This window comes from Schistocerca nitens, chromosome 9 (genome assembly GCF_023898315.1).
Source record: "Schistocerca nitens isolate TAMUIC-IGC-003100 chromosome 9, iqSchNite1.1, whole genome shotgun sequence".
Lineage (NCBI taxonomy): Eukaryota > Metazoa > Arthropoda > Insecta > Orthoptera > Acrididae > Schistocerca > Schistocerca nitens.
In genome coordinates, this window is record NC_064622.1 from 347,261,162 (window position 1) to 347,287,333 (window position 26,172).

Consider the following 26,172-nt stretch of genomic DNA (forward strand, 5'->3'; position numbering starts at 1 on the left):
ATAACACCCTTTGTTTCCTGCCAGAGATATAAGATTTGAACCATTTTGCAGCATTTCCTGTTATACTATAATATTCTAGTTTACTTAAAAGGATATTGTGATTTACACAGTCAAATGCCTTTGACAGATCACAAAATATACCAGTTGCCTGCAATTTTTTGTCTAATGAATTAAGCACATTTTCACTGTAAGTGTAGATAGCCTTCTCAATATCAGAACCTTTTAGAAATCCAAACTGTGACTTTGACAGTATGTTATTTGAGATAAGATGGTTATAAAGACGACTGTACATTACTTTTTCGAAAATTTTTGAAAATGCTGGCAACAGTGAAATTGGACGGAAATTTGATGCTATTTCTTTATCTCCCTTCTTAAACAGTGGCTTAACTTCAGCATATTTCAGCCATTCAGGAAATATTCCACTAATAAACGACTGGTTACACAGATAGCTTAATATGTTACTTAGCTCAGAATCACATTCTTTAATTAACTTTGTTGATATTTCATCATACCCACTAGATGTTTTTGATTTTAAAGATTTTATGATGGACATTATTTCTGTTGGGGTAGTGAGGGTCAAATTCATATTAAGGAAGTTACTTGAAATGTCTGGTCTAAGGTAATCCATAGCAGCATCTACCGAACCTGACAACCCCATCTTGTCAGTAACAGTTATAAAATGTTTGTTAAAAAGTTCTGCAACACTATACACATCTGTCACCAATGTATCATTTACTCTTAATGCTATTTGTTCCTCTTCATGCCTGGTTCTACCGGTCTCCTCCTTCACTATATCCCATATTGTCTTTATTTTGTTATCTGATATGACTATCTTTTCCTTGTAATATATTTGCTTTGACATCCGTATTACAGTCTTTAATATTTTGCAGTATTTCTTATAATGTGCTATAGCATCAACATTGGAAATGTTTCGGAGTGACAGATACAGTTTTCTTTTTGTTTTACAAGATACCCCTATTCCTCGAGTAATCCATGGCTTCTTTGTAGACTTTGCTCTAACCTTGGTAAGTTTTGGGGGAAAGCAGTGTTCGAATAAGGTAAGCACTTTATTAGCAAAAATGTTATATTTTTCATTCATGCCATGAACGCTGTAAACATCAGTCCAGTGAATGTCTCTGAGGAGTGTCCTAAAATAATCAATTTTTGGCTTACTGATTACCGTTTTGAGCTCAGATTTAACAGATTTTATATCCTGTTCAGTATTAACATTTAACGGAAGGAACTGCATGTCATGGTCTGAGAGGCCATTGACTATTGGTTTTGTAATATAATTTTGTTCATTGGACTTTTCTATAAAGATATTATCAATGGCTGTTTGTGAGCAAGTGGCTATCCTAGTGGGGAACTTTACTGTGGGAATTAAGTTGAATGATAGTGTTACTAACTCAATGAGGTACACCATATTGTTAATTATGTAATGAGAATCATCAGTTTGTAAATGTGTTAAAAACTGTATGTATCTAACTAAAAAATACATGTGCATGTATAACTTCAACTGACGGAGCCAAATGAGTGGTAAAATGCTGAAAGGCCGATAAAAAATAATCTAAAAAGGCTGCTCTAAGCAAAATTTTTATTTACTATATCCTTGAATGTGTGCCATTTCCCGATGAGTATGACAACTTCTCTTTTCTCTAATTCTGCTCTTCAGAAGAGAGATGCAAACACAAGACCTGGAACACTTAAAGCATCTCTACAAGAATATATTGAAACTTCTGTGCATGCATTACCAATCTCGTTCGTCCACGCCGCATTGTTTCGATCTGCTGTTATGCCACTGATCTATCGACCTAGGAAAGGGATCCAAATTTATTACCAAGTCTGTGTCGTTCGCCAGCTATGACTGGATGACTGCGTCAAAACTTACAAAATTGATATGTACAAATAATATGTAAGAAAAATCTTGCAAAAATAATTGCTAATAAAGTGTCAGACGGAAATAACAGTCTAAGTTGTCAAGACAGTTGCTCCTCAAGCGACAGTAGTTTTATGTACTAATTTACTTCACAAGTAACAGGGCGAAAATGATGAGTGTCGAAATTTTTTGCGAAAGGATTCAGAGAGGTGTAAACACTTTTGATGCTGCTAATTCCTCACATAATGCGAGGGGCCACATGTTTGAGACGAACACTTTCACCACATGAGCGACTGTTGTGTAGCAATAGTCCATGAAGTACAAAGCCTTAGTTCTATAATTTATCAGTTGCGACAAATTACGTGTTTCTTTCTTTTTTAGTCGATTTTGGAACTTCATATACTCTAATCAGTTATAGAAATGGGAAATGAGCTAGATCCTGCTGTATTCTTTACTTTGGATCTGAGTATCTGGGGATTTCCAGTTCTCTTTATGAAGTCTACCAGTAACTTCTTATACAATTATAAACTGCTGCATTTCTATCACTGTCTCTGTATTTCTTGATCATAACTTTCTACAAACTTGAGTATTGGTACTTATCAACCATATGGATTTCAGGGATGAGAAACAATAGACTGAACAAAAATCTGGCTCAGAACTTTTCACTTGCCAAATTTGTGACGATGTCCAGACCGCACCTTACGATGTGTCTGCGCAGATTCAATACACAGGTGTTTTGCGCATGCTTTTCGTTGCGTATTGGCTGAAGTGCTCGTAAACAGCTCAAAAAGTCAAAGAGAACAGATGGATTGCGGGAAACCAAGACTTGCATAGTGATCTGTCTTTCTAATTCTAAAGAGTTCCTTGGGTATGGCGGCGGCTGTGCTGTTGAGGGTTTATGGTGTTTCTGGGTTCGGATGCTTAAAATTAACGTATCGTCGTCCCCGCGGTGTATGCTGTCGAAATATTTCACATGCCAATCTTTACAAGAAGCCGAAAACTTTGGTGTTTAATGGAACATCATTGCTATATAACCCTCTTACGTCAGCACGAGTAAGTTACTAAATTAAAGAAGTTGTATATCAATTTGTACGCGTTTCAAACGATGTGCCCGTATAACGTTTTGCTTAATGACAGACTGAAACGTCCATTATTCGATTTAGAACTGTCTTGAGGTGTGTCAGTGAGTTTGAAGTTATAAGATGGGCCGGACACGCAGAAGCAGACGAAGAAGAAAGATTGCCGGTAGATGCTCAAGAATAGACTATCAGCAAGAGTTGAGGATCCTCGGCAAGTGGCTTAGAAGCCAGGGATGGAACCCAAATTGTAAATTAAGAGTGGCTGATTTCGACATTACAGGAAGAGGACTTATGGCTGGGGTTGATATAAAGAGTGGTGACAAAATTATAAGCATTCCGTGTGACATACTGTTGACAACAAACACAGTGAATTTGTCTGATGTGGGTTGTTTGTTTCATGGAACTGATACCATGTTCTCTGCGCACGAGGTCTTAGCGACCTTCCTTCTTTGGGAACGTCATTTGGGGTATCACTCTAAATGGTTCCCATATCTAGATACTTTACCACCAAGTTTTTCAACTCCAGTTTTTTGTGCAGATGATGAAATAAAGATGTTACACAATCACCTATTGGATGCAGTAGTCTCACAAAAACAAGAAGTCAAGGATTCATTTCATAGAATTAGTGATTTAGTTTCTATGAGAAAGACATGTTCATATTGTGGCAGTAATAAATTTTTGGACAGAATAGAAACCGTTTTTACCGTAGAAGCATTTCTGTGGGCCTGGTATGTTGTCAACACACGCAGTATATTTTACCCGGTCCCTTTGGCGACATCCCAACCTTCAATTAAAATTAAAGATAAAAATTGTATGGCATTGGCACCATTTTTGGACCTATTTAATCATTCATATGATGCAGTTGTTGATATTGAAATGAGCCAGAACAGTTATGATATTATTAGTAGATCATGCTACTCAAAATATTCTCAGGTTTTCATTAATTATGGTCCCCATTCAAACATGAAATTGTTTTTAGAGTATGGTTTTATAATTCCTTGCAATCCTCATGACTCTGTTGATTTGACATTTGAAGACCTTGTGGATGCTGTAAAGAGAACTAAAGGCATAGAATGCAGTTGCTCTAGAGCAAAATATAATTACCTACTTTCTCACAAATTATTGGAAAACATATTTTTATGTTCTGAAGGCTTATCATTTAATGCCAGATCTGCCATATACATTTTGATGTCACCAGAAACCAGTAAATTGGGGTATAAAAGTGTGTACTCTTCTGAATTCTCAAAAGAGGAAATGTATATGTTGTGCATGACTGGCAAAAAGTTGGTGTCAATGAAACGTGTGGAATATCAAACTATATTAGGCAGGATGATTGGAAAAGAAACCAACCAGTGTACTTCAAGTTTTCAGGTCGCAAAAGACTTAGTTTCAGAATACTTGACTGTTTTGGACAAGTGTGAAGTTTCTTTAAGTGAAATGTGCCAAGATTTATTTGTGAAATGATTGTTCTAAGACAGCTTTGTTTGCTGCTTTCACACAAATCTGAAATGGAAACACACGGTTTATGTAAGTAAATGTGCAATGTTGTGGTAGTATTTTGGTGAAGGACAGACTGTTAAAATTAGGAAATGCTTCCAATTTCTTAACCAAAGCTCTGTAACAGTGTAATTCCTTGTTTTAATTAATCTGATATTTTAGTTTGTAGTCAAATGCACATTTATTTTGATAGTGATAAAGAGAAGTGAAGAGAGGTTGCGAAGTTATAGAATAATCTTTTGGAGTTATACAGCAGTTAATATAAATAATTATTAGTGAATATGACCATTTCGTCTACGTCAAAAATGTTAATTTGTTTAGTAAGCTAATCAGTATGAAAATTTATAACACTGTTAAGAAATCTTCGGTGACAGTTATGTAGTGCAATCCATTCCTCTTGCATTTTTCATAGTCTATGGGTGAAATATCTACGTGCACCAAAATATTCCTGGGATATTTGTTTATGTCATACAATCTTTCTGAATTTACTTCACAGATTTAGATTCATAACAAAGTGCATTAAAGATGGTGCAAAAGTAGACATCAGCCCATGCTACAGATCAGTCTGTTATATTAACAAGGTTTTCACTACAGCCATGAATGTGGGGGTTGCAGAGTGATGGCTCAATAACAATCTGTGTTCTTTATAGGCTATAGTAAAATTTTGTAGGGTGTTTTTCAACAGAATGATGTAATGGAAACCAAAAGAATAGATTTAAGAAAAAAAATATTTTAAAGGATAGATTTTGTGCTCTCACCACCTACTTGTGTAATGTTAGGATGTATTTTGCAATTTGTGTATACAGTGGTCGAAGTATTTCAGTGCGTTTCAGCACGGCCGCCAACAACGGGTATACCATCTCCTGCAGACAAACCACCTGTTCGACAATGTTTCCACCCTGGTACTGCGTCTCTTGCAAGGGAGGGGGAGCAGTTGGTCAAAGGTGGCCGGAAGATCACTGCTGTAGAAATGCTGAGTGCTATGGGAGCATACATCTGGCCAAAGGTGAGCTTGAGCCATTTTAAATTTCATTAGGTTACCCTGTGTGTATTGTTACATTAGTGGTATCATTTTTCAACATTACAGTAATATGGTACCTGTTTCATATTTGTATAAAATGTGATGAATTTACAAAATTGTTTATGAAATGTAGATCTGCTTAGTTAGTAGCCCACAAGTTGTTATAGTCTGCTGTCTTATAATTCAGTTGGCCTATTTCTGTATGATCTTTCATTTCACCCAAGGGGACTGTAAATAATGAACAGAAGCAGTGTAGTATACCACTTTTAATTTCTCAGTAATTAATCAGATTGACACATTAGATTCTACTTCACCAGCTTACAACCAGTCGCCTTTCAACCTAAGCTAGACCTTGGGCTATGCTACAATTCAGAGGTAAACCAGAGCATTTGACTAAAGGAAAATTAGTGTTTAAAGTTCCATCGACAGAGAGATTATTGGGGACCGAGCACAAGCTCTGATCAAGGAGAGACGGGAAAGGAAGTCTGACATGCACTTTCAGTGGAACCATCCAGAAATTTGCCTTAAGTGATTTACGGAAATCTGGAAAACCCTACATATGGATGAGTGGATGGGGATTTGAATCACCTTTATCCAGAATGTGATTACAGTGGGCTAACCACAATGCCATCTGGCTCAGTCACTGTTTGAAGTAACACACATCAGCTTTAACCATTGATGTCACATCAACCTTTGAGATGCTACACAAACATGATATAAAAATGGCAACCAGTAACATTACATGTTGCCATGACATGAAAATATAATCATCAAATACAGAATCATACAAAATCTTAATAATAAATATTGAAGTTTACAGGACAACCATGGGTCAGGATAAGCTAAAATCTAAACTAACAATTGAAAAATCGTGATGATAGTAAAATATAGAAAGCTACCAGAGATACACGATATGTGCTCCAAAATGCAAAAGACTTGACATCGGCCGTAAACCAACAGTAACTGACATTGAAAACATCACTTGTCCGATATGACTTAACTGTAAAGGCTGGTACCAATGCAGAGAACCAAAAAGTGTGCAAAAGTAATTACACTTGATATAATTTTAGTGGCAATATAACATACTAGGTAAGCAACTCAAACAAAGCAGCAATATAACATACTAGGTAAGCAACTCAAACAGATGTACTACAATATTAAAAGAAATAACTAACACTAATGCCTTGAAGCACGAAACTTATAAATAATAGCTTAGGCAACAAAAGACTTCAACAAAACAGGAACACAATTTACCACACACACACATATTTTGCCATCAAAGAAACACTGAAACTATGAAATGAAACCAAATGATAAAGAAAAACTGTGAAAAATATAAAAATAGCACAATTTAAGAAACCAGAAGAATAAAGAAACTAAATAAAAAATATTAGTGCCATACACAAAGCCCCCCCCCCCCCCCTTAAAATTTCCCGATTAAATTCAGGAAGCCCTGAATAATACAGAAATCCTGAGAAACATTGTCTGCAGGACAGGATAGCACCTTTCTCCGTTCCCTACAACAGAGTTCACAGCCCCAACTATCCCCTAGTAGTGTTCATACATGCCCCAGTCTCATACTCTTTTATTCCAGGTCGTGATTCACAACAAGATGGTTGTAACTCTTTCTGCCCAATCCTGTATAAAGAAGCAAATCCATTTAACATTACCATAGGATCTTCTGCAACATGTTCTCATATAAGAGAAACCAAAACCTACTTAGTGCAATTTTCATCCACATGAAATACATGCACATCCAAAATAACAGCCGCACCTAGACAAAAAGACCTATCTCATCTAGCTTTCTCCTACCCTTTTTCGTATCATAAGGTGATTCATCACTTTCCTCTGTCAACCCATGGGCCTTCCACTCCTCTCTTCCTCCTCCCCCCCCCCCCTCCTCCCCTGCTATTCAGCCCTCTATATTTAATAAATTTACAACGTAACTCCCTAAGAAAATAGTCAGCCTATTAATGTTGTCGCAAACACCTGTTTTGTGCATGTCATATCTTGCAGAGGACTTGTAGTAAAAATAGTTAAGTTGACATCCCTGTAAGAGAGAGAATGAGTCTTGATCTCAACCAGGTACTATGCCAGATTGACTGCCCCCAAGCAGTCTTTACAACACCTTTTGCGTGTAGCAGTTGGATGACCAACGAGACAAAACCTTCATCAAACACATACTAACATGACATATACGGCATCTGCATTGTTCTCCAATAACATGTAACTTTTGTAAAAATTTAATAGTTGACTCCTGACGTTCCATAACAACATACGACTGTTAAATATTAATGAAGGATGAAATTTGCAAAATCAGAAACTAGTAAAACAAAATAATGAAACAAGAAATAGAACCAAGGAGCATGTTATGTATCTATAATACACAAAATGAGACTTGGTGCCTTGAAGAAATTAGATACACTGGGCAAGAATTTTATTTTTGAAAGGAAAATGTTTGTATATGTATCCTAAAGCTCATGTAAATTGTAATCAGTGTTTATGCTTGTTACTAAGACAATCGGAGACCGTGTTTAATCTCTGACTGCTTCTAAAGATGAGACATTTGTTAATGAATGACTTCTATAATGTCACAACTCAAAGCCAACTGTTGGTTTTGAATGCCAAGTTGTTTACAGTTATTACACAGAAATTTTTGCTGTCTTTACTCTTTGACATCTTCATATGAATGTTACTTTTTTCGCCTTTGTTGTCTATTAGAAATGACAAACAGGTGCTTCTGTCATATTATGTTCACTCAGTTCAGTGGCATAAAGTTTTTGAATGAGTAATTTCAGACTCTGGTTTTCTCATGGTATTGTGTCCCTGAGATACTTAATCAGTCCAGATGAAATTCAATATTTCCTTTGTTTTGTTATTCAATCATTTTGATCTACAAATAACTTTTGCAGCTTAGCTGTGCGTGCACTAATATCGTCTGCTTCATTGTGCTTGACCCGAAAAAGGTTTCAATCATGTTTAAACATTGCATACTGCTATGTACAAATCATACATGTAGTTTTTCACATAGTTCCTCAATTTTTGTATATTGTGCACTTGTCATCAGTATTACTGCTTGCTTTCGTATCATCCTCTTGCCAGTCTGCATACGTTATTTTTTATTAACTTGTCAGTTCCTATGGCCACTCCACATGCTGGCACATACCATTAATAATGTTTTAGAATTCATATGAATGAAGCTCCCTAGAGATATGCCACTTCCATTTTACGTCTACATCTACATCCATACTCCGCAAGCCACCTGATGGTGTGTGGCGGAGGGTACCTTGAGTACCTCTATCGGTTTCCCTTCTATTCCAGTCTCTTATTGTTCGTGGAAAGGAGGATTGTCGGTATGCCTCTGTGTGGGCTCTAATCTCTCTGATTTTATCCTCATGGTCTCTTCGCGAGATATACGGAGGAGGGAGCAATATACTGCTTGACTCCTCGGTGAAGGTATGTTCTCGAAACTTCAACAAAAGCCCGTACCGAGCTACTGAACGTCTCTCCCGCAGAGTCTTCCACTGGAGTTTATCTATCATCTCCGTAACGCTTTCGTGATTACTAAATGATCGTGTAACGAAGTGCGCTGCTCTCCGTTGGATCTTCTCTATCTGTTCTATCAACCCTATCTGGTACGGATCTCTCACTGCTGAGCAGTATTCAAGCAGTGGGCGAACAAGCGTACTGTAAGCTACTTCCTTTGTTTTCGGATTGCATTTCCTTAGAATTCTTCCAATGAATCTGTCTGGCATCTGCTTTACCCACGATCAACTTTATATGATCATTCCATTTTAAATCACTCCTAAAGCATACTCCCAGATAATTTATGGAATTAACTGCTTCCAGTTGCTGACCTGCTATATTGTAACTAAATGATAAGGGATCTTTCTTTCTATGTATTCGCAGCACATTACACTTGTCTACATTGAGATTCAATTGCCATTCCCTGCACCATGCGTCAATTCGTTGCAGATCCTCCTGCATTTCAGTACAATTTTCCATTGTTACAACCTCTCGATATACCACAGCATCATCCGCAAAAAGCCTCAGTGAACTTCCGATGTCATCCACAAGGTCATTTATGTATATTGTGAATAGCAACAGTCCTACGACACTCCCCTGCGGCACACCTGAAATCACTCTTACTTCGGAAGACTTTTCTCCATTGAGAATGACATGCTGTGTTCTATTATCAAGGAACTCTTTAATCCAATCACACAATTGGTCTGATAGTCCATATGCTCTTACTTTGTTCATTAAACGACTGTGGGGAACTGTATCGAACGCCTTGCGGACAAGCTTATCAATATCCACTTTAGAGTCACTTTTGGTAGCAATGTTCTTATGGAAGGGTTCCATTATAGTAAGACATGTTTCAACAAAAATTTCGTCCATCACTCACTGGATTGAGTCAGTCTTCTTTTTAAAACTTTTATTTTTGTGGCATGAACTTGTAATAGCTCAGTCAGCAAACAGTAAAGAAGGTTGATTAGGAAAAAAAAAAATGTGTAGTCACAAATTTTTGTACAGTGGTAGGCAGGAGTCCCAGGAACAATGCAATAAAAATCCTGACCAGTGGTGTGTGACCATTGGAGTGAGTGGGTGGGTGGGGGGATGACACATAAAGTAAACTTTGTTTTTCTTCAAGAATTTGAAAACTGCGATGTTTTTCAAAAAATTTTCCCACTGTGGAATTAAACAACATTATATTTTCGACAAGATAGGGGCTATTCATTTTAGCTCTGGGACCAATAATTTTTGCATTGCAGGAGATGGAAAAATTGCAGATTATAAAAAATGATATTTAAATGGTATAAAATGAATGTTTGTTGTTAAGTGAGATATGAACCAATATTAAATGTGTGTAAAACATCTTTGTGTCATAGCATCATATTAAGGGGTGCATTGACATGTGTTCTACAGGTGTGATGGGTTGGAGGGTGGGGGAGTTGGGGGGGGGGGGAGGAAGGAAGTGGAGGAGGATAGATGCGTGAGGGAACCTAAGTAGGTCGCCGGAGGCACTTACCTTCTTTCTAGGTCTGCAAACTGAAAAGCAAGGGAGCAAGTTTCCACTTTCTCTTCTTCATACTTCACAAGAAGCAACTACAGATGTGTTTCACGAAGTTATACCAACCATCCTGCAACTCTCCTCAAAGATCACTGGTGATGAGGTACAGAGATACGCTTGGGGGGGAGGGGTGTTAACACTACGTGTAATGCACATGAGAGTTACTAACAATACTAAAGTGGGAAAGGCATATCGACAGTTTCTACCTAAGTGTCTGCTCTCTTTTTTACATTGTTAGAGGAGAAATTGGTTTCTAGTGTCCTATATAGTTGTTGTACAGTTCGTCTGGGAAAGGTAGCTTCCACCACCATGAGTGTCTCTCTCTTTGAGTTTACGGACTGACTGCAGCCCCCCAGCATTTCCTGTCCAGTTCTCTTACATTATGAGTAGGCAAAATAACTCCACTAAGCTCACGTTTATTTAATGGATTTAGTTTCAGTTTATTAAGTGAGGCTTAAGGGGCTCCGGAAAGGCTCAAAATCATGAAAAGTTCAATTTTTACTTTTTTGCGTTTTCTGAATCTGCAGACTATTACCTTTTAATAGATATATAATTTATTCAATTCCGAAGACTACAACTATTTTTAAATTTGTTTTTTAAATGTGTTCTACATGGGCGTGACCCACTGTGGCGCTGTTAAACTGCTGTCAAATGGTGCTATTATTAACGTCCGTGTTCATCAGGTACATTTTAGTGATGTGAGATAAAGTATGTGTTGTGGCTAACCTGTGATGGTTCAATATATATCGCTGGTGTGATTGTCGATTGTTTCATGTTTATTTACTCTGTCGTTATCTCGAAAATATTCGTAATTAATTCTGTTTCTTGAGTCTCTGTTTTGTTGAAGTATAATAATGAGTAAAAGTAAAGTTATTAGAAATCCTCTGAAGGCTTCTAAGAAAAGGAGAAATGTTGGAAAGCCAAAGGTATTTAGAAATATGGGAATGAAGATAGGTTCTAACATGGTACGAGCTATGCTTGCTTTAGACAAGGAACGCCTTCGGGCTGCAGACAGGGCTGTAAAGAGTCTAGAAATACAAGCAAGAGTAAACAGGAGGAGGAACAAGAGGAAGCTGGAGGAGGAGTTTGCAGAGGATGAAGATAATCCATCCTATGGATCTGGAATGCACTAAAAAGTTAATCCAATCTTTGTCGCTCGATTCCCAAAACTTTTATTTTCTCATACTAATTACATGTTTTCTAAGGATCTTCCAAACATATTTGTTTCAAACTTTCAGTAAATGTTACACGGTACCTTCTGCATAATTTAACACAGCCTTTTTCCAAAAAACTGTATATTTTTGAATATATAAATAAAAAATTGCAAAAAAATGTTGTGAATTTTCATTACAATTGAAAAAAATCATCTTTAATAACTGAACTAAAATTTTGTAAAATCCGTGTGTTACGTTGTAGCCCATATTCCAATAAATAATCTGTAAAAAGTTCAACTTCCTACCTCAAATACTTCGTGAGGAAAGATGTAATTTATAAGTGTTATTTTAACATTGCAAGTATAGGGCGTTCCGGAGCCCCTTAATGTAAAATACAGTCCTATTAACAATGACTAAGAAGTTTGTGTGATGTCCGTGACTTGTGTAGTGTTGGTGGGAAAGGGATTGGATTGGTAATTGCAGCATCTTGTAGTGTCGATCTTTGATGGTGTATTGTAAAGCTGTGTAACTGTGTTGTACTCACTTCGCGCTCAAATAATGAATGGTCATAAAGTTACTGTACTTGTCTCACTATTAATCGTGTCAATGGTACACTGTGTAAATCTCTACCATTAAGAAATTGCTGGCACTTGTAAAAGTGGGCTGCACTCAGTGGTACCTGTTACCACACCTCCAGCATCTTGCAAGGTGGGTGTGAATATGTCTGATCAAATGGGACTGATTGTGTTCAAGTCTAGAACAATAATTGGCTGCAATACTTTGTTTGAGGTATGTTGAAACATCTGAAGCTTCATAACACCTAAGTGAACTACTTCTATTGCAGAGGGAACCAATTTAATCCTGCAGGCCTCTTCAGAACTTGAGAGAGCTGAGACAGGGGTGATGCATTTCATGCCCCACATGTTGTGAAAAGTATTTGGGCCATTGTCAGTGGAGACAATGATACTGACATTGTCGAGTAAATATTGGCTGCATGTTTCACTTTGGGCGGGCTCTTCAGCGTGGTAGACAGCTGATAGCTTCAGTTGTTGAGCTTTTTGAAATAATAGACCACGTAACAACTGCAAATAAGTGCTCACATAATAAACTGAAAGTAACTCAATTGTATAAACCCAAGCTCAGTGAATTTATTTTGTCTACTCACTCATGGTGGGTAAAATTGCCTTTCTTGGATGAACACTAAAACTATCTTACAGGATAAGCGGGAACAGTTTCCCCTCTAGCAGTGTAAAACAGTGTGCAGAGATTTAAGTAAAATCTGTCCGTATTTGAATTATTATTGTTAGTAGCTCATTTCTGTATTCCATGAAGTGTTAACACACTTTGTGAAAAATACACCCAGAAAATGTCTGTGCACTGTTTGCTGACTCGCTTGCTAGCTCTTCAGTTTGCACACCTGTGAAGGAGGGAAGTAGAATGTGCGATAACCTCCCTCCACTGGCTAAAGTCTAGATCAGGTCTCCGGCAGTCTTGGCAGTGCTTATCTGCTGCTCATAAGTTGGCAAGGCGCCAATTTCACGTAGCCAGTAGGATGATTCTTTGACATAACCAAAGAAAGGTGAGAACAGAGGCAATGTATTTCTAGCTCTGAAATTGAAACCATTGTCTTGTTTGCTGTTTTTTGGTGTATTAGTGAGCATCGAGAGAAATATTTTGTGATTATGGCAGCATATACTATAAAGTGGACTGATTTAAGTGATTTAGTTCTTCACAGCAACATCGACTGTTAGTGCATGTCTTGTGGATTAATTGCAGAGACACGAAAATGTATCAAATTCGGTGGTGAAATGACACTTAGTCAACGGTTTGTATGGAAGGAATCATCTGGAAGAGCAGCAAAAGCAGCCACTTTGAGTAAATGGATCTATGTTTTTAATTCAGTGTTTTTTAATAAGAGTTGCATGTTCAGTATATTAATGAACATTGATCCACAAACCTTCTTTCAAGATTTAGCTAAATAACTTTATCCTCTTACCCAGTGTGCTTGCGCACATTGACTGTGTAACAACACAGAACAGAGAAAGTTCACAGCTTTTTCGAATATATCGTAGGTTGCGACATTGTCAATGGTTTGGAGAGACTAGCACGGTTCAAATAACTGTGACTCAAATAAGGAGCGATTAATTTATAGTCCTTGTTTATGGCAGTGTTTCACACTTTCTTTCGTATGTATTCTTTCGAAACTCTCATCTGCCTGCTGCTCTCTCATTGGCTATGTAATGTAAATAGTGGACACGTCTTCTTTTTTTTCCATCATACCTTACAACAAGAGCTGACAACTTTACTGCATGAAATGCATAAGTATCCCATTGGCCCTGTTGTAGACTTTTACCCCTCCAGCCCGTCACACCAGCAGGACGCAATTTATACCTTAATAAGATTCTGTTGTTCTTAGATGTTGTACACACGTTTAATATTTGTTCTTAGGCCACTTTATTCAACAATAAACATAAATTTTTTTTATTATTACAACACCACATTTAACAGTTTGCCATTTTTTCACCCTTAGCAATGGGAAAACTATTAATTCTAAAGAAAAAATGAATATGACCTTTTTTGTAAGAAATTTAATATACTCTAATTTTGTAGAGGGAAACATTTTTGCTGGGAGCCTTAGTTTAAGAATTATATAAGAAAAATATTAAAAAGCTATCTTAAAGCATCACCCCTCCCACCCACCTACACCACACCCACACTCAACTAGTCAAGATTCTTTGTGTGTTTTTCCTGGCACTCAGCAGCCAGAGACTGTGGTCATGTGTGGGCAAGTTGTGTTTGCGTATGTTGTCTATTTGTGAGGAAGGCCTTGTTGGCCAAAAGCTCACTTCCTGATGGTCTTTTCGTTGTTCCTATCTGCTATATGGTCCGTAGCAACTATCATTTTCATAATATTGTTACATTTCATCTTGGATTTTACATTGTTTGATTTCTTAAGGATTTTCCTTTTATTACAACACAAAGCTGAGAGAAGAATTATATTTTATTCATAGCAATATCACATTAAATCATACCAAACATTTCGGACTTCAGTACCTCTATCTTAGATTTTTGCAACTTTATAATTGTTCATCTTATTCTGTACTGCTTATGCCTATAGAAAAAAGGTATTTTGAAATTCTAGCAATAAATTTTGTAAATTCTTTAATATTAGAGTTTTTCCCCAATAATTTATAAAAGTTGCCTTTTTTTATTTTTTTAAGTTTGTCTGAATACATATGCCTGTGCTTGTGTAACAGTAGCAGTTAGCACCATTCCATGGAGTATGCATACTTATTTAGAGCTGTTTTAGGTTTCAGAAGATTCTGCTTTTTGTCAATACTTGTGAACAGATATATTACAAAATAAGGGTCAATGAAGAAAAAGCTGTGTTGTTTTTGTAGATGGTTCTATTTTAAGCCTGCAGTATTTTCATACATTATTGTTATCTCATTTGCTCTAGGTAACTCCTGTGACCTCTGTGAACAACTGACTGAAGTGCCTATATTACAAGTACTCAGTCTAAAACGGAGACACAACCTCAGGCAGTATGTCTTTTAACCCTCTACTGCATGGTGTTCCTATTTGCCAACAGACTGTAAATTTATGTACAATGTTAAGAAAACCACTTATATACACATGGTGTTGCTATGTGGCAACGCACAGTGCGTAGCTGTATGGACCTAGACTGCAGTTACATCTATCTAGATCCAACCTCTGCGAACCATCGTGAAGTGCATGACAGTAGGTATGTCCTGCTGTACCAGTTATTAGGGTCGTTTCCTGTTTCATTCGCATATGGACCACAGGAAAAATGATTGTGTAAAGCCTCTGTGTGTGCTGTAATTACACTTATCCTTATGATGCCTATGGGAGCAATATGCAAGGGGCTGTAGTATATTCCTAGAAGCCATCAATTAAAGTCAAACTTGAAACATTGTTAGTAGACTTTCTTGGGATAGTTTCCACCTGTCTTAAAGAGCCTGCCAGTTCAGTCCCTTCAGCATCTCAGTGACTCTCTCATGGGTCATCAAACTATTGACCATTAGTGTTGCCTCCCTCTGTCTGTCAAATATATCATGCTAGTATCTCAAGCGATTTGTAAGCAATCACTTTTGTAGATTGTTGGAATATTCCTAAATTATACCAATAAAAAAAAAGTCTTACCACCTGCTTTACCCACGACTGAACCTAAATGATCATTCCATTTCATGATATACACGTGCTGTGCTGTGAGGCAATCAGTATGGTCGAAAATGAACACACTTCGTATGTTGTGATCGCAGTATTGCTCCAAGATGACCGGTTTTAACAGTCTTATGCTGTCATCATCTGATGTAATGGGAAAACAATGATAATAAGGGAGGTTGGAGGGAGACTAAAATTCATATGACGGATATACGAGGGTCGTTCACAAAGTGAGTTCCGTTTCTAATTCTGTCCGTGGCAGCACTATGATCGCAGTTCCGAGCATGTGCAGCAGTTACTCTGACTCAAGGAGAAGACATATATGCCATTTTCAGTTCGCTGCTGCTGACGTGTGCATTGTAGTGCTTCTTTATTATGTCAGCCGTAATTGAAAATGCCACCATGTGTGAAATCAGATCTGTGATTCGTCTTCTAAATGCAAAGAAAGTTAAACCAAAGGAAATTCATCCGCAAATCTGAGGTTTACAGTCAAAATGCTATGAGTGATTCAATGGTTAGAAGATGGGTCAGACTGTTCAGTGAAGGACGTGATCAAGTGCACGATGAAGAATGAAATGGACGCCCGTCTGTGGTTACTGATGAACTGGTTCACACAGTTAAAGAGAAGATTAAGCACAACCATAAGCTTACACTTAGTGCCCTTGCTATGGAAGTTCCACAAATCTTACGATCACCAATTCATGAAATTCTTACTGAAAAACTGAAATTTCAAAAACTTTGGTCTCATTGGGTACCCAAAATTCTTACTGAACAACGCAAAAAGCAAACAGATGGGCTGTGCACTTCAGTTTTTGACACGGTACAATGAAGAAGGCGATGGTTTTCTTTCTCGGATAGTCATGGGGGGATGAAACTTGGGTATTGTATGACACCCCTGAAACAAAACAGCAATCAGTGGAATGGAGGCACACTTCATGCCCAACGAAGGTTAAACCTAAACAAATCTTGACACCTCAAAAAGTCATGTGCACCATTTTTTGGGACAGAAAAGGCATTTTGCTGATTGATTTCTTACCACGAGGCCAAACTATCAATGCACATAGTTACTGCGAGACCATTAAGAAATTGTGCCGTGCTATACAGAACAAGCGCCGAGCATTACTGTCAAAAGGTATTGTTTTTTTCCACGATAATGGCCTACCTCACATGGTGAATGTAACCAAACAACTCTTACGGCAGTTTCACTGGTACGCGTTTGATCCTCCTCCGTCATACAGCCCGGACCTCGCTCCTAGCGACTTTCATCTCTTGTTACACCTAAATTCTGTCTTTGGTGGTCAACACTTCAATGCTGATGACGAGCTGGAAGAACGTCTTACCACATGGTTGAGTACACAGGTGGCAACCTGCTGTGAAGAAGGCATACAAAAACTTGTTCCATGCTACGACAAGTGCCTACAAAATTTTGGAAGCTATGTAGAAAAGTAGGTTAACAACTGTAGATTTCTGTACAACAAATATTTTTTCTGTTTCTGTACACATTTGTTTTATATAACCAAATAAAGTATGCAGTATTCCATGTACTTTCTGGAACTTACTATAAAACTGTCATGTTACATTACTTGAAGTCAAAGCATAAAAGGCACTTCCCACATGTACATGTCTTGATAAAAATCCAATCAGTAAAATGCACACAGGTGGTAAAATCCACACAAATGATAAAACGCACACAGTTAAAATCGTTGTATTGTCCATGCAAGCTGGTGCTGAACACCTTTCTCACTAAAGTTTGTCGCACACTTTCAGTGGAGTGTTAACATGGAGGTGGCAGACTCGCTACAAAGTTATCTGTCTCACCGTTGGATGATCACATTCAGTCGTTACAAGCAATGAATAGCAGTATTTTATTGCCATGTCCTATTTGACTTGAACACAGTTGTATTTGCCACTGTTGTCTGCTTTGCTGTGGATAACAAAAGTGTAATCTCTAACTTCCTTTATCAGTTTAGGTTTTTCAAATTTCTTCTATTCCGTAGTATTTGAAGTGACTTTTCTGTTTGCTACACTGTGTGTGTTTATTCAGCTTTATTCTTTTGCTGCCGTGCAAACCTGGGGATTGGACATGTTATTTAATAAAAATGTCGTGTCACACACAGAACCGTAAATAAGTGGCAGAGTTTACATTAAAATTTATTCTGTATCTCGTACTGTTATTGTGGGGATCACAGTACAGCTGAAATGGATTTTTATTGTCTGTAACAAAAGCCACTAAGGAGTAAATGTGGTGAGCAGTGAATGTAAAATTCCAGGGAACTTAAAACAGTCTTCTACAATATGTACCATTACCTATTTTACTCTGTTGCTCACTTCTACTAAATGAACACTTTATTTACTTTAAGTGCTTTGCCCTAGCAGATAAATGCATAAGACAACGTCTGAAGATATGCAAAATGAACAAACACCTGTGTCTTTAGGTCAACACAATAAGAGATGCGTGCTGATTTTCTCAATTAGTGTGCAAGTTGATTCCATTTTAACTTCTCCAACGAGAGCGCAAGAAATTTCTCACAGTGTTTTCATCTAATAAATGAACATTGTTTACTTTTGGTGCAAGCTGGCCAGTTTAACTTAGTAGAAATAGCGTTCCACGAGTCTTTGTGAAATTAAAATTACACTATTAACTGCAAACCTCTTGTAGGTGTGTTCAGTCCTCATCTGAAGTTTCTGCTAGGACTGAGTTGGTTCCTTGAACAAGAAGCATTGCAGTTTTTGATCAGCTCTTTAAAGTCATTGAAAGACCATTTATGTAAGTTAGTAACAAGAGTGGATCCACTACTGATCATTGGGGCACTCTGTGGTTTCATTTCATGTCTGGGACACTGCGTGGTAATGAGACCCAGTGCTTTCTGTTATGAAGGAAGATTCCGTCCTTGAAGAGGTTGCCGTTAATGCTATAACATTTTAGTCTGCCATCTAGGATTTTGTGATCTATACAATTAAAGCTTTGACAAAATCACACAATATGCAAGTGGATATTTTTTCTTGATATTCACATTGGGTCTTATCTGGAACATAATGTCATCTTGACACAATACTTTGGCGGTCCTCTTTGCCGCCATCACACTAACTCACTGGAAATGAAATCAAACCACAGCAGCAGATCCATCACACGTCGCCTGTATGTTCACCACACGTGCACGAACGTAACTGTCCTCTAGTGCAAAGACGACAGCACACCAGTGCTGAAAACTCACAGAAACGATAAATTGGTACCAAACACTGTTGACACCTTTTTATAAACAAAATAAAGACTTTTTTTAATGTCAAACAAAACAGGGTTCCAACTCTTACTTTAAGGATGCTCATTATGTCTGTTTATATATCATCAGATAGCCAGATTTAAAAAGCATCTTTCACTACACAATTCCAATAACATGATGCAGGGGAAACCACTTATGTCTCATCATACGACATTTTATGTCCTTCAGTAAGACAATGTTCTGCAACTGCAGATTTTTTCTGGCTGAAATAAATGCGTGTGGTGCTGGTGCTCCAGGCATCGATCATAGACCTTACAAATTGTTTGTCCAATATAGGCTTTCCCACAATGGCAGGGAATTTTGTGCTACCGGGCTTCTTCAAACCCAAATCATCCTCCACTGTACCAAGCAGCGCTCTGATCTTAGCTGGCAGATAGAATACACTTTTGGTATCAAATCTTTCTAAAATTCTTACTATTTTTGAAGATACGGTTCTCACGAAAGGTAGGAACGCCACTGATTTGCTTGTGTCTTCTGTTGGTTCCCGTGAGGGTCCAGTCTGTAGAGCATGGCAGATCTGACTGTCGTTATAACTATTCTGCTTGAACACTGTTTGTAGATGATCCAGTTCTTGTGTCAAACTATCTGCATCTGAGATGGCATAAGCTCTTTTTACCAATATACATAGGACGTCTTTATGTTTGTACAGTGGATGACAACTTGATGCATAAAGGTATTGGTCTGTATGTGTGGACTTAACGATAAACTGTGTCCTAATGTCCCATCATTCCTCCAGTAGAGAAAGATTCCATCCTTTTCAACTTCCATTGAGAACTTAATATTGGGAGCAGACAATTAAAATGATCGAGGTATGATCCAGAGCATTCCACCTATGCGGCCATACCATTAAGGTATTGTTGACGTATCTCCAAAAACATGTTGGTTTTAAGAACACTGTCTTCATTGCCGTGTCCTCAAAATCTTCCATAATACAAATTGGCAACTATGGGCAATAATGGACTCCTCACAGCCACTCATCCAGTTTGTTCAAAGTATTTGTCGTTAAATAAAAAATAAATTGTGTCAATGCTTGGTAACAAAGCTTAGTTTTTTCTTCATCCAATTTTTCGCCAATTAACTGCAAAGGATCTTTGAAGAGGAACACTGGTAGAAAGTGGCACATCAGAACAAATGATCAAATCCTTGGGTCTGAGACACAGATTTCAAACAGTGAGTAAAAACCAGAGAATTAGAAGTACGATGTTCACGTATTCTGACATGGGAACTGAGAATGGATGCTAAATATTTGGTCAAGTTGTGAATAGGAGCACCCAAATTGCGAACAATAGGCTGAAGAGGAACCCCTTGCTTGTGTACCTTAGGCAGGCTGTATAGTCTCGGTGGGACTGCAGCACCAGGTCAAAGTTTTTTAAGGACATTGTCAGATAATGACTTTTTCTTCAAAACACAATGGTCTTTGTTTCGGTCATCGAAAGGTGTCAACAGTGTATGATATCGATTTATCGTTCACGATTTTTCACCACTGGTATGCTATCAGGCTTCTTGCTAGATCTAGGGTAGTTACGTTTGCGCACGCGCAGTGGATCTGCAGGCAGTGCATAAAGGAGCCACTGCTGCAGTTTGATTTCAGTTTGCATGAGTTAGTGCAGCGGCTTACTCACCTGAAGATGAAATTTTGTGTCCGGATGATGATATGTTCTGGCTGGAGACCCGAAATGAATATCATCAATGACTATGCCAAGGAAGTTTACAGAGCCATGCTATTTTTTCTTGTTTTGCACTGCCAGCATTTTATTTGTGATGTATTGTATTGTATCGTATTGTATTCTCAGAGGAGAATCCTGTAATGGTATCAAGCTGACTGGCAGTTAATAAGTTTTACTTAGTTAAATGAGTCAGTATTTTATTGTAAGCTAGCTCTATAAGGTATAAGCCAGCCCGAGGGAAGATTAGTGTGGCCTCCATAGAATTATAGGAACATGTGAGACAATACTGGTCCTACAGCTTATCTTAGGTTGAAAATAGGCTAATCTGCATTTACAACATTTGTAGATTTAGAGGAAGCTTTTGAGAGTGTTGGCTGGAATACACACTGTGCACTGAAATTATGAGGGTAGCAGGGATAAAACATAGGAAGAAAGAAAGAAAGATGTTATTAATTATCTAAACTTGTACAGAAACCAGACAGCATTTATACAAGTCACATGAAATGAGAAAGTAGTAGTATTTAAGAAGGTATTGAGAGGTAACCTACCCCTCATGTTACTCAAACTATATGCACAACAAGCAATTACAAAACCAAGTAGCCAAAGAAATAAAAACTCTTTTTGTCGAAAACATTGTAATTCAGTCGGAAATGGCAAAGAATTGGGAAGCTCTGTCTGTCAGAATAGACAGTGTCTTGTAAAGTGATTAAGTCAAGTATAATTACAATAAAAATAAGGATAATATACTGCAGTCACGTTAAGTCAAATGATCAGGGAATTATTTAGGAAATGTGGGACAAAGAGTTGTAATTGTTTTTCGTATATGGGCTTGAAAATAGACATTGATGACAAAAGTAGAGACGTCTGACATTAGCAAGAAAAGCTTTTCCCAAAAGTAGAAATACAGTAACATTGATTATGAGTTGTTACTTTCTCTGAAATATTTGTTTGGAGAATATGTTTATCTGCAAATGAAACATGGATTATAGACAGTACAAACCAGGAGGTAATAGAAAGTTTTGAAACAGTTCAAAGTATATAATGAACAAAAGGAAACCGATCATTAACATTAGTTTATACATCGGTTGACCAGAAATTGCCCACATCTAGTGCATTCAGTGTCACCTTCATTGGGTGACCCGTGGTGCATGTGACTGGAAAGGAACAACATTGTAGTAGATGGTTGTTTGTCTGCACAGCACAATATTTCCAAAACTGACTCCCCAGGAAGACACCAATTCTGGTGGTTGGTCTTGCATCTCATAGTAAGACATTGTAATCTGTTGAGAGGCTGCTGTGTTGTCCACTTCTCTGAGGAAGCTCTTCCTTCGGAACCATCCATTTCTCCAAATATTGGCATTTCTCCTCCTGCTTTGATGTCTTTGGTTGTTGTGTGTTCCTATAATAGCTTCAGTAGGGCCAAGGTTAGATGAATAGATCTGAATACTAATGGGGAGGTACTTACAGAAATTGTGGATAATACAACTTTATGGCCAGACTTGAGTAAAAGAAGGGATAGGTATTTATAGAACACATCATGTGGCATCGACTAATAGATAATTTGATAATGGAGAGAAGTGTTGGGTGTGAAAATTGTAGAGGGAGTTGGAGACGTGAATACAGTAAACAGTTTTAAGTGGATGTGGGATGTAGTAGCTATTCAGAAATGAAGACACTAACTATGATAGATTAATGTAGAAAGATGCAGCAAAGATGATGCCAGATTGAAGCCTTAAATGGCAGTATGTAAGAAATGTGAAACAATGTGTGACATTGTGTAAGTAGTTTACAAATGTGTGATCAAATGTGTATTCAAGGTTATGAAATTCATGTTTATTAACTTTTCAAAGGAAGCATTATGTATGTATTTCTAATTCTAAATTATGTGGTTTCTTTTTCTCGTGTACTGTTCCGATAAAAAGTATGTTAGTCTAAATGTAGGTGTCTTCTACCTGTAGGAGGATGCCGATATTCGCAAGCGAGTGCTTGTAGCATTGGGCCTACTAGCTGGTGCCAAGCTGCTCAATGTATTTGTTCCCTTCACGTTCAAGTGGGCTGTGGATGAACTGAATGCCACAGCTGCTGAGCCTGCGCTGAGTCTTGCATCAGCAGAGAGTACCGTCCTCACATATGTCACTGCTCTCCTCATTGGATGTGAGTATCAAAAAGTGGAATCATATTTAATTTTCAAATGTCTTAAATGTGGTTCATTATCGTCCATAATCATAAGCCAAACCAGTCATTCGATATGGCGTATGGGTCGGCACACAGTGTAGCATCCCTGCATGTCCTTCCATTTCTGCAAATTCAGTTTCCCATTGCCATTTGTATCCAACTGTCTTTCGTAAGTCTGTCACATCTGTCCAGTGGTCTTCCTCTGTCTTTTTTTGCTAAATCAAGATCCAGTGTAGTGTTTGTTTTGACCATCTGCCATCCTTTCTTAAAGTGGTGTGACCAGCCTGCTACCACTTCCAGGTGCTTACTCTTTCCATCATGTCGCTGACATATTTCTTACATGTCGTGTATATACTGCTTTGTTTTTGTCTTTCTTTGTGTAAACCAGAATTGAGCCTTCCATGTCTCTTTGAGCTACTGTGAGTTTCCTGATAATGAACTTGCTTAATGTCCCTCTCTTACAGGCAAGAGTTATGACTGGTAGTATACATTGGTCAGAAACTATTGTCTTCATCTCAGCTGACATCTTGGACTTGTAAACTGAAGTGTCTTCTGTAAGCCTGCCAGCCAACTTAATATATCAAAATATTTGTGGTTTTAAGTCTCTCTTCATATTTACAAGTTGACCCAGGCAGATATATCCTGCGACCCGTTGTAGTTGTGTACTTCCAATGCGTATATTTTTCTCAGATGTCCATTTATTCATGACGATCTTCGTTTTGTCAGGTCATCATTTTTAGATAGACGTCAGAGCAGACCAGCTTAAGTTTGCTAATTAATATTTGGAGTTCTTCTGTATTATTTTCAAATAGAACAGTATCAGCAGCAGATCGTAGGATGTTTAATTTTTCGCAGAACTTGAATTCCCTTTGTTTTCCAATGCAGTATAGACATTGTATTTTGTAGGACTACTGGAAAGAGTTTTGAAGATGTAGTATCATCTTGTTGTACACTCTTTTCAATGTGATATTCATCGGTTCCTTCAGTGACTTTCACAAACATTGTGGAGGTTTTGTGTATGTTATACAAAATTTTAGTACAACCCTGTTAGACTTCTTTTTCTGTTAGAGCCTCAAATAGAACTAGGTCACTTATGTAATCAAATGCCTTTTCAAAATCTATAAAGTCAAGGCAAAAAGGTAATGGTACTCATTTTTTCTACTAATTTCTTATGTAGACGAGGATGTGGTCAACTGTACTAAATCCGGGATGAAACCCAGCCTGCTCAGTGAGTTAAGCCCAACCAAGCATAGTGCTCATTCTGATAGTTGTATACCAGTGCAAAGTTAACACTTAACCATCTTTTTGATTCTGCAGCTGTTGTTTCTTTCTGAGCTTGGAAAGAAAAACTGGACAAGGATTTCACCTTGTGTGCTGTTCAATTTTGCCTTACCCAAAGCACTTTTTGTGCTATCAGTGGTGTTTCATTTATTATTCCACCTGAAAATTACTACAGGAATGAATTTAATCATTTGGCCATTAAATTTTATGTTGGGTTATGTATGTATCCTAGCCAAATTTTCAACACTGCATAAACATATGATTACATAGGTCAACAGTGCAAACAAACTGTGGCATGATTGAGGGTGTGCCTTGCATGAGACATGATAGATTATTCTTTTCATATGATCACTTCATGGAAATGATCTTGATCATATGGCATTATAGAGAATAAACACCACATCTTGTTAGCCAAGATATCCATAGGAAGGAAAATCATAAATTCTTTATAATACAGTGTCCACTGAAATTTTATCAAGGTTTGAATCCTAGTCCTTGTCATATATTTAAGGCATTATAGCAGTGTACAGTATATTGTTTAAAGTTTCATCAATGTACAACTGATATAAGAGGTAGAGAAGCCATCATTGTCACATTTTATTTAGTATTCAGTTGCAGAAGATGAAGTGAATGGGTTCTGTAGGAAGACAGTGGACTCTTATTTTGAAGGAGCAGAGTTCAAACCTTCATATGCTCATTTTGATTCAGGTATTATATTGTTCCCTCAAAAGCTTCAGTTAATTTCTGGCATTGTTTCTTCAACAAGGCCTCATTTTATTTTCTTCTTCATACTTGTCCAACTGAGTTAATGCTACATCTGTAATGATCTAAATGACAACGAGAATTAAACTCCAACCTACCTGTCTTCCTTCCAGTTGCTCAGGAAATTTATGTGCATTGATTTTGTATAGTTGAAAGTAGATTTGACTAAGAAGCAGCCCCTTGAATGACGGCATTTGAGGATTCTCCTGTACCTAAAAAGTGACCCTTGCTCTGAGCGATAGCTGCTCGAAATGAAAATGTTTGACATTAACTGAATTTTCCTTTGATATGTCAGACCATGATAATATTAAAAAAGGAAAAAGTTCCTAATGTCCCGCAAAATTATATTTATTTGCTCATTAATCAGCTTTTGACTTAACAGGCCATCTTCAGGTGACAGTGACTGTCACAAACAAAGATAAACTTGATGTACTGTCACAAACAAAGATAAACTTGATGTGTGAATTACACAGATATTATTTGTACAGAAGATACAAAAATGACAGTGTTTTCCTATGTAAACATTACAGTTTTTGCACGTAGAAGTAATTATATGTATTAACTAGAAAAGGGTAAACAAAGTTTCTATGCAGAGATACAGTTAACAATGATGAGAAATAAGATGAATTTACAGTTTGAATCTAATATTTGTAATGAAAACTTATTTAAAAAAAATGGTAGATGGAAGTTGAGTCTGGTCATTTAAGATTAGGCTGACATTCTGTGTTAAGTTTTTGTTGATTTCCAGTAGGGTTATCTTTCTGCTTTTCTTGACAGTATGTAAAACTTCACTTTCTACATCATATGAATGTTTTTTAGCAGACAGGATATTGTTCCATAAACAGAACATATCGTATTGGTAACTGGAAAACTATTCTGTCAAAAGAATGAAATGACGAGGAATGTCACAGCATCATAAAAGTTTAAATTTTTCAGTGTTTTCCAAAAACAAAAACACAGGCCAGTCTAGCTAATTCACGGGTCATTCCATGTCATCTCATCTAGGCCTCCCTGCTGCTTGGCAATCACAAATTTCGTTGAAATTTTGTGTGAAAATTTGCACAGATCCTCAGTGAACAATAAAAGTTTAACATTTGTTGAAGCAATACTGGTAGAAATATAG

General features: G+C 37.4%; 2 protein-coding genes across 3 annotated transcripts in view; one reads left to right on the forward strand and one right to left on the reverse strand.

The window, feature by feature from the left end:
• The window catches only part of LOC126203065 (39S ribosomal protein L44, mitochondrial), a 644,782-nt gene that overhangs the window by 294,149 nt on the left and 324,461 nt on the right, over positions 1-26,172 (reverse strand). The window lies entirely within an intron of this gene.
• The window catches only part of LOC126203062 (iron-sulfur clusters transporter ABCB7, mitochondrial), a 77,341-nt gene continuing 53,890 nt past the window's right edge, over positions 2,722-26,172 (forward strand). Inside the window, exons 1-3 of one of the 2 annotated variants that reach the window (XM_049937299.1) lie at positions 2,722-2,929; positions 5,276-5,458; positions 22,790-22,985. In XM_049937299.1, coding sequence (XP_049793256.1) covers positions 2,747-2,929; positions 5,276-5,458; positions 22,790-22,985 — 562 coding nt within the window. In that variant the 5' untranslated portion in view covers positions 2,722-2,746. The remainder of the gene's footprint in view (positions 2,930-5,275; positions 5,459-22,789; positions 22,986-26,172) is intronic. The other variant, XM_049937300.1, reaches the window with a different exon arrangement.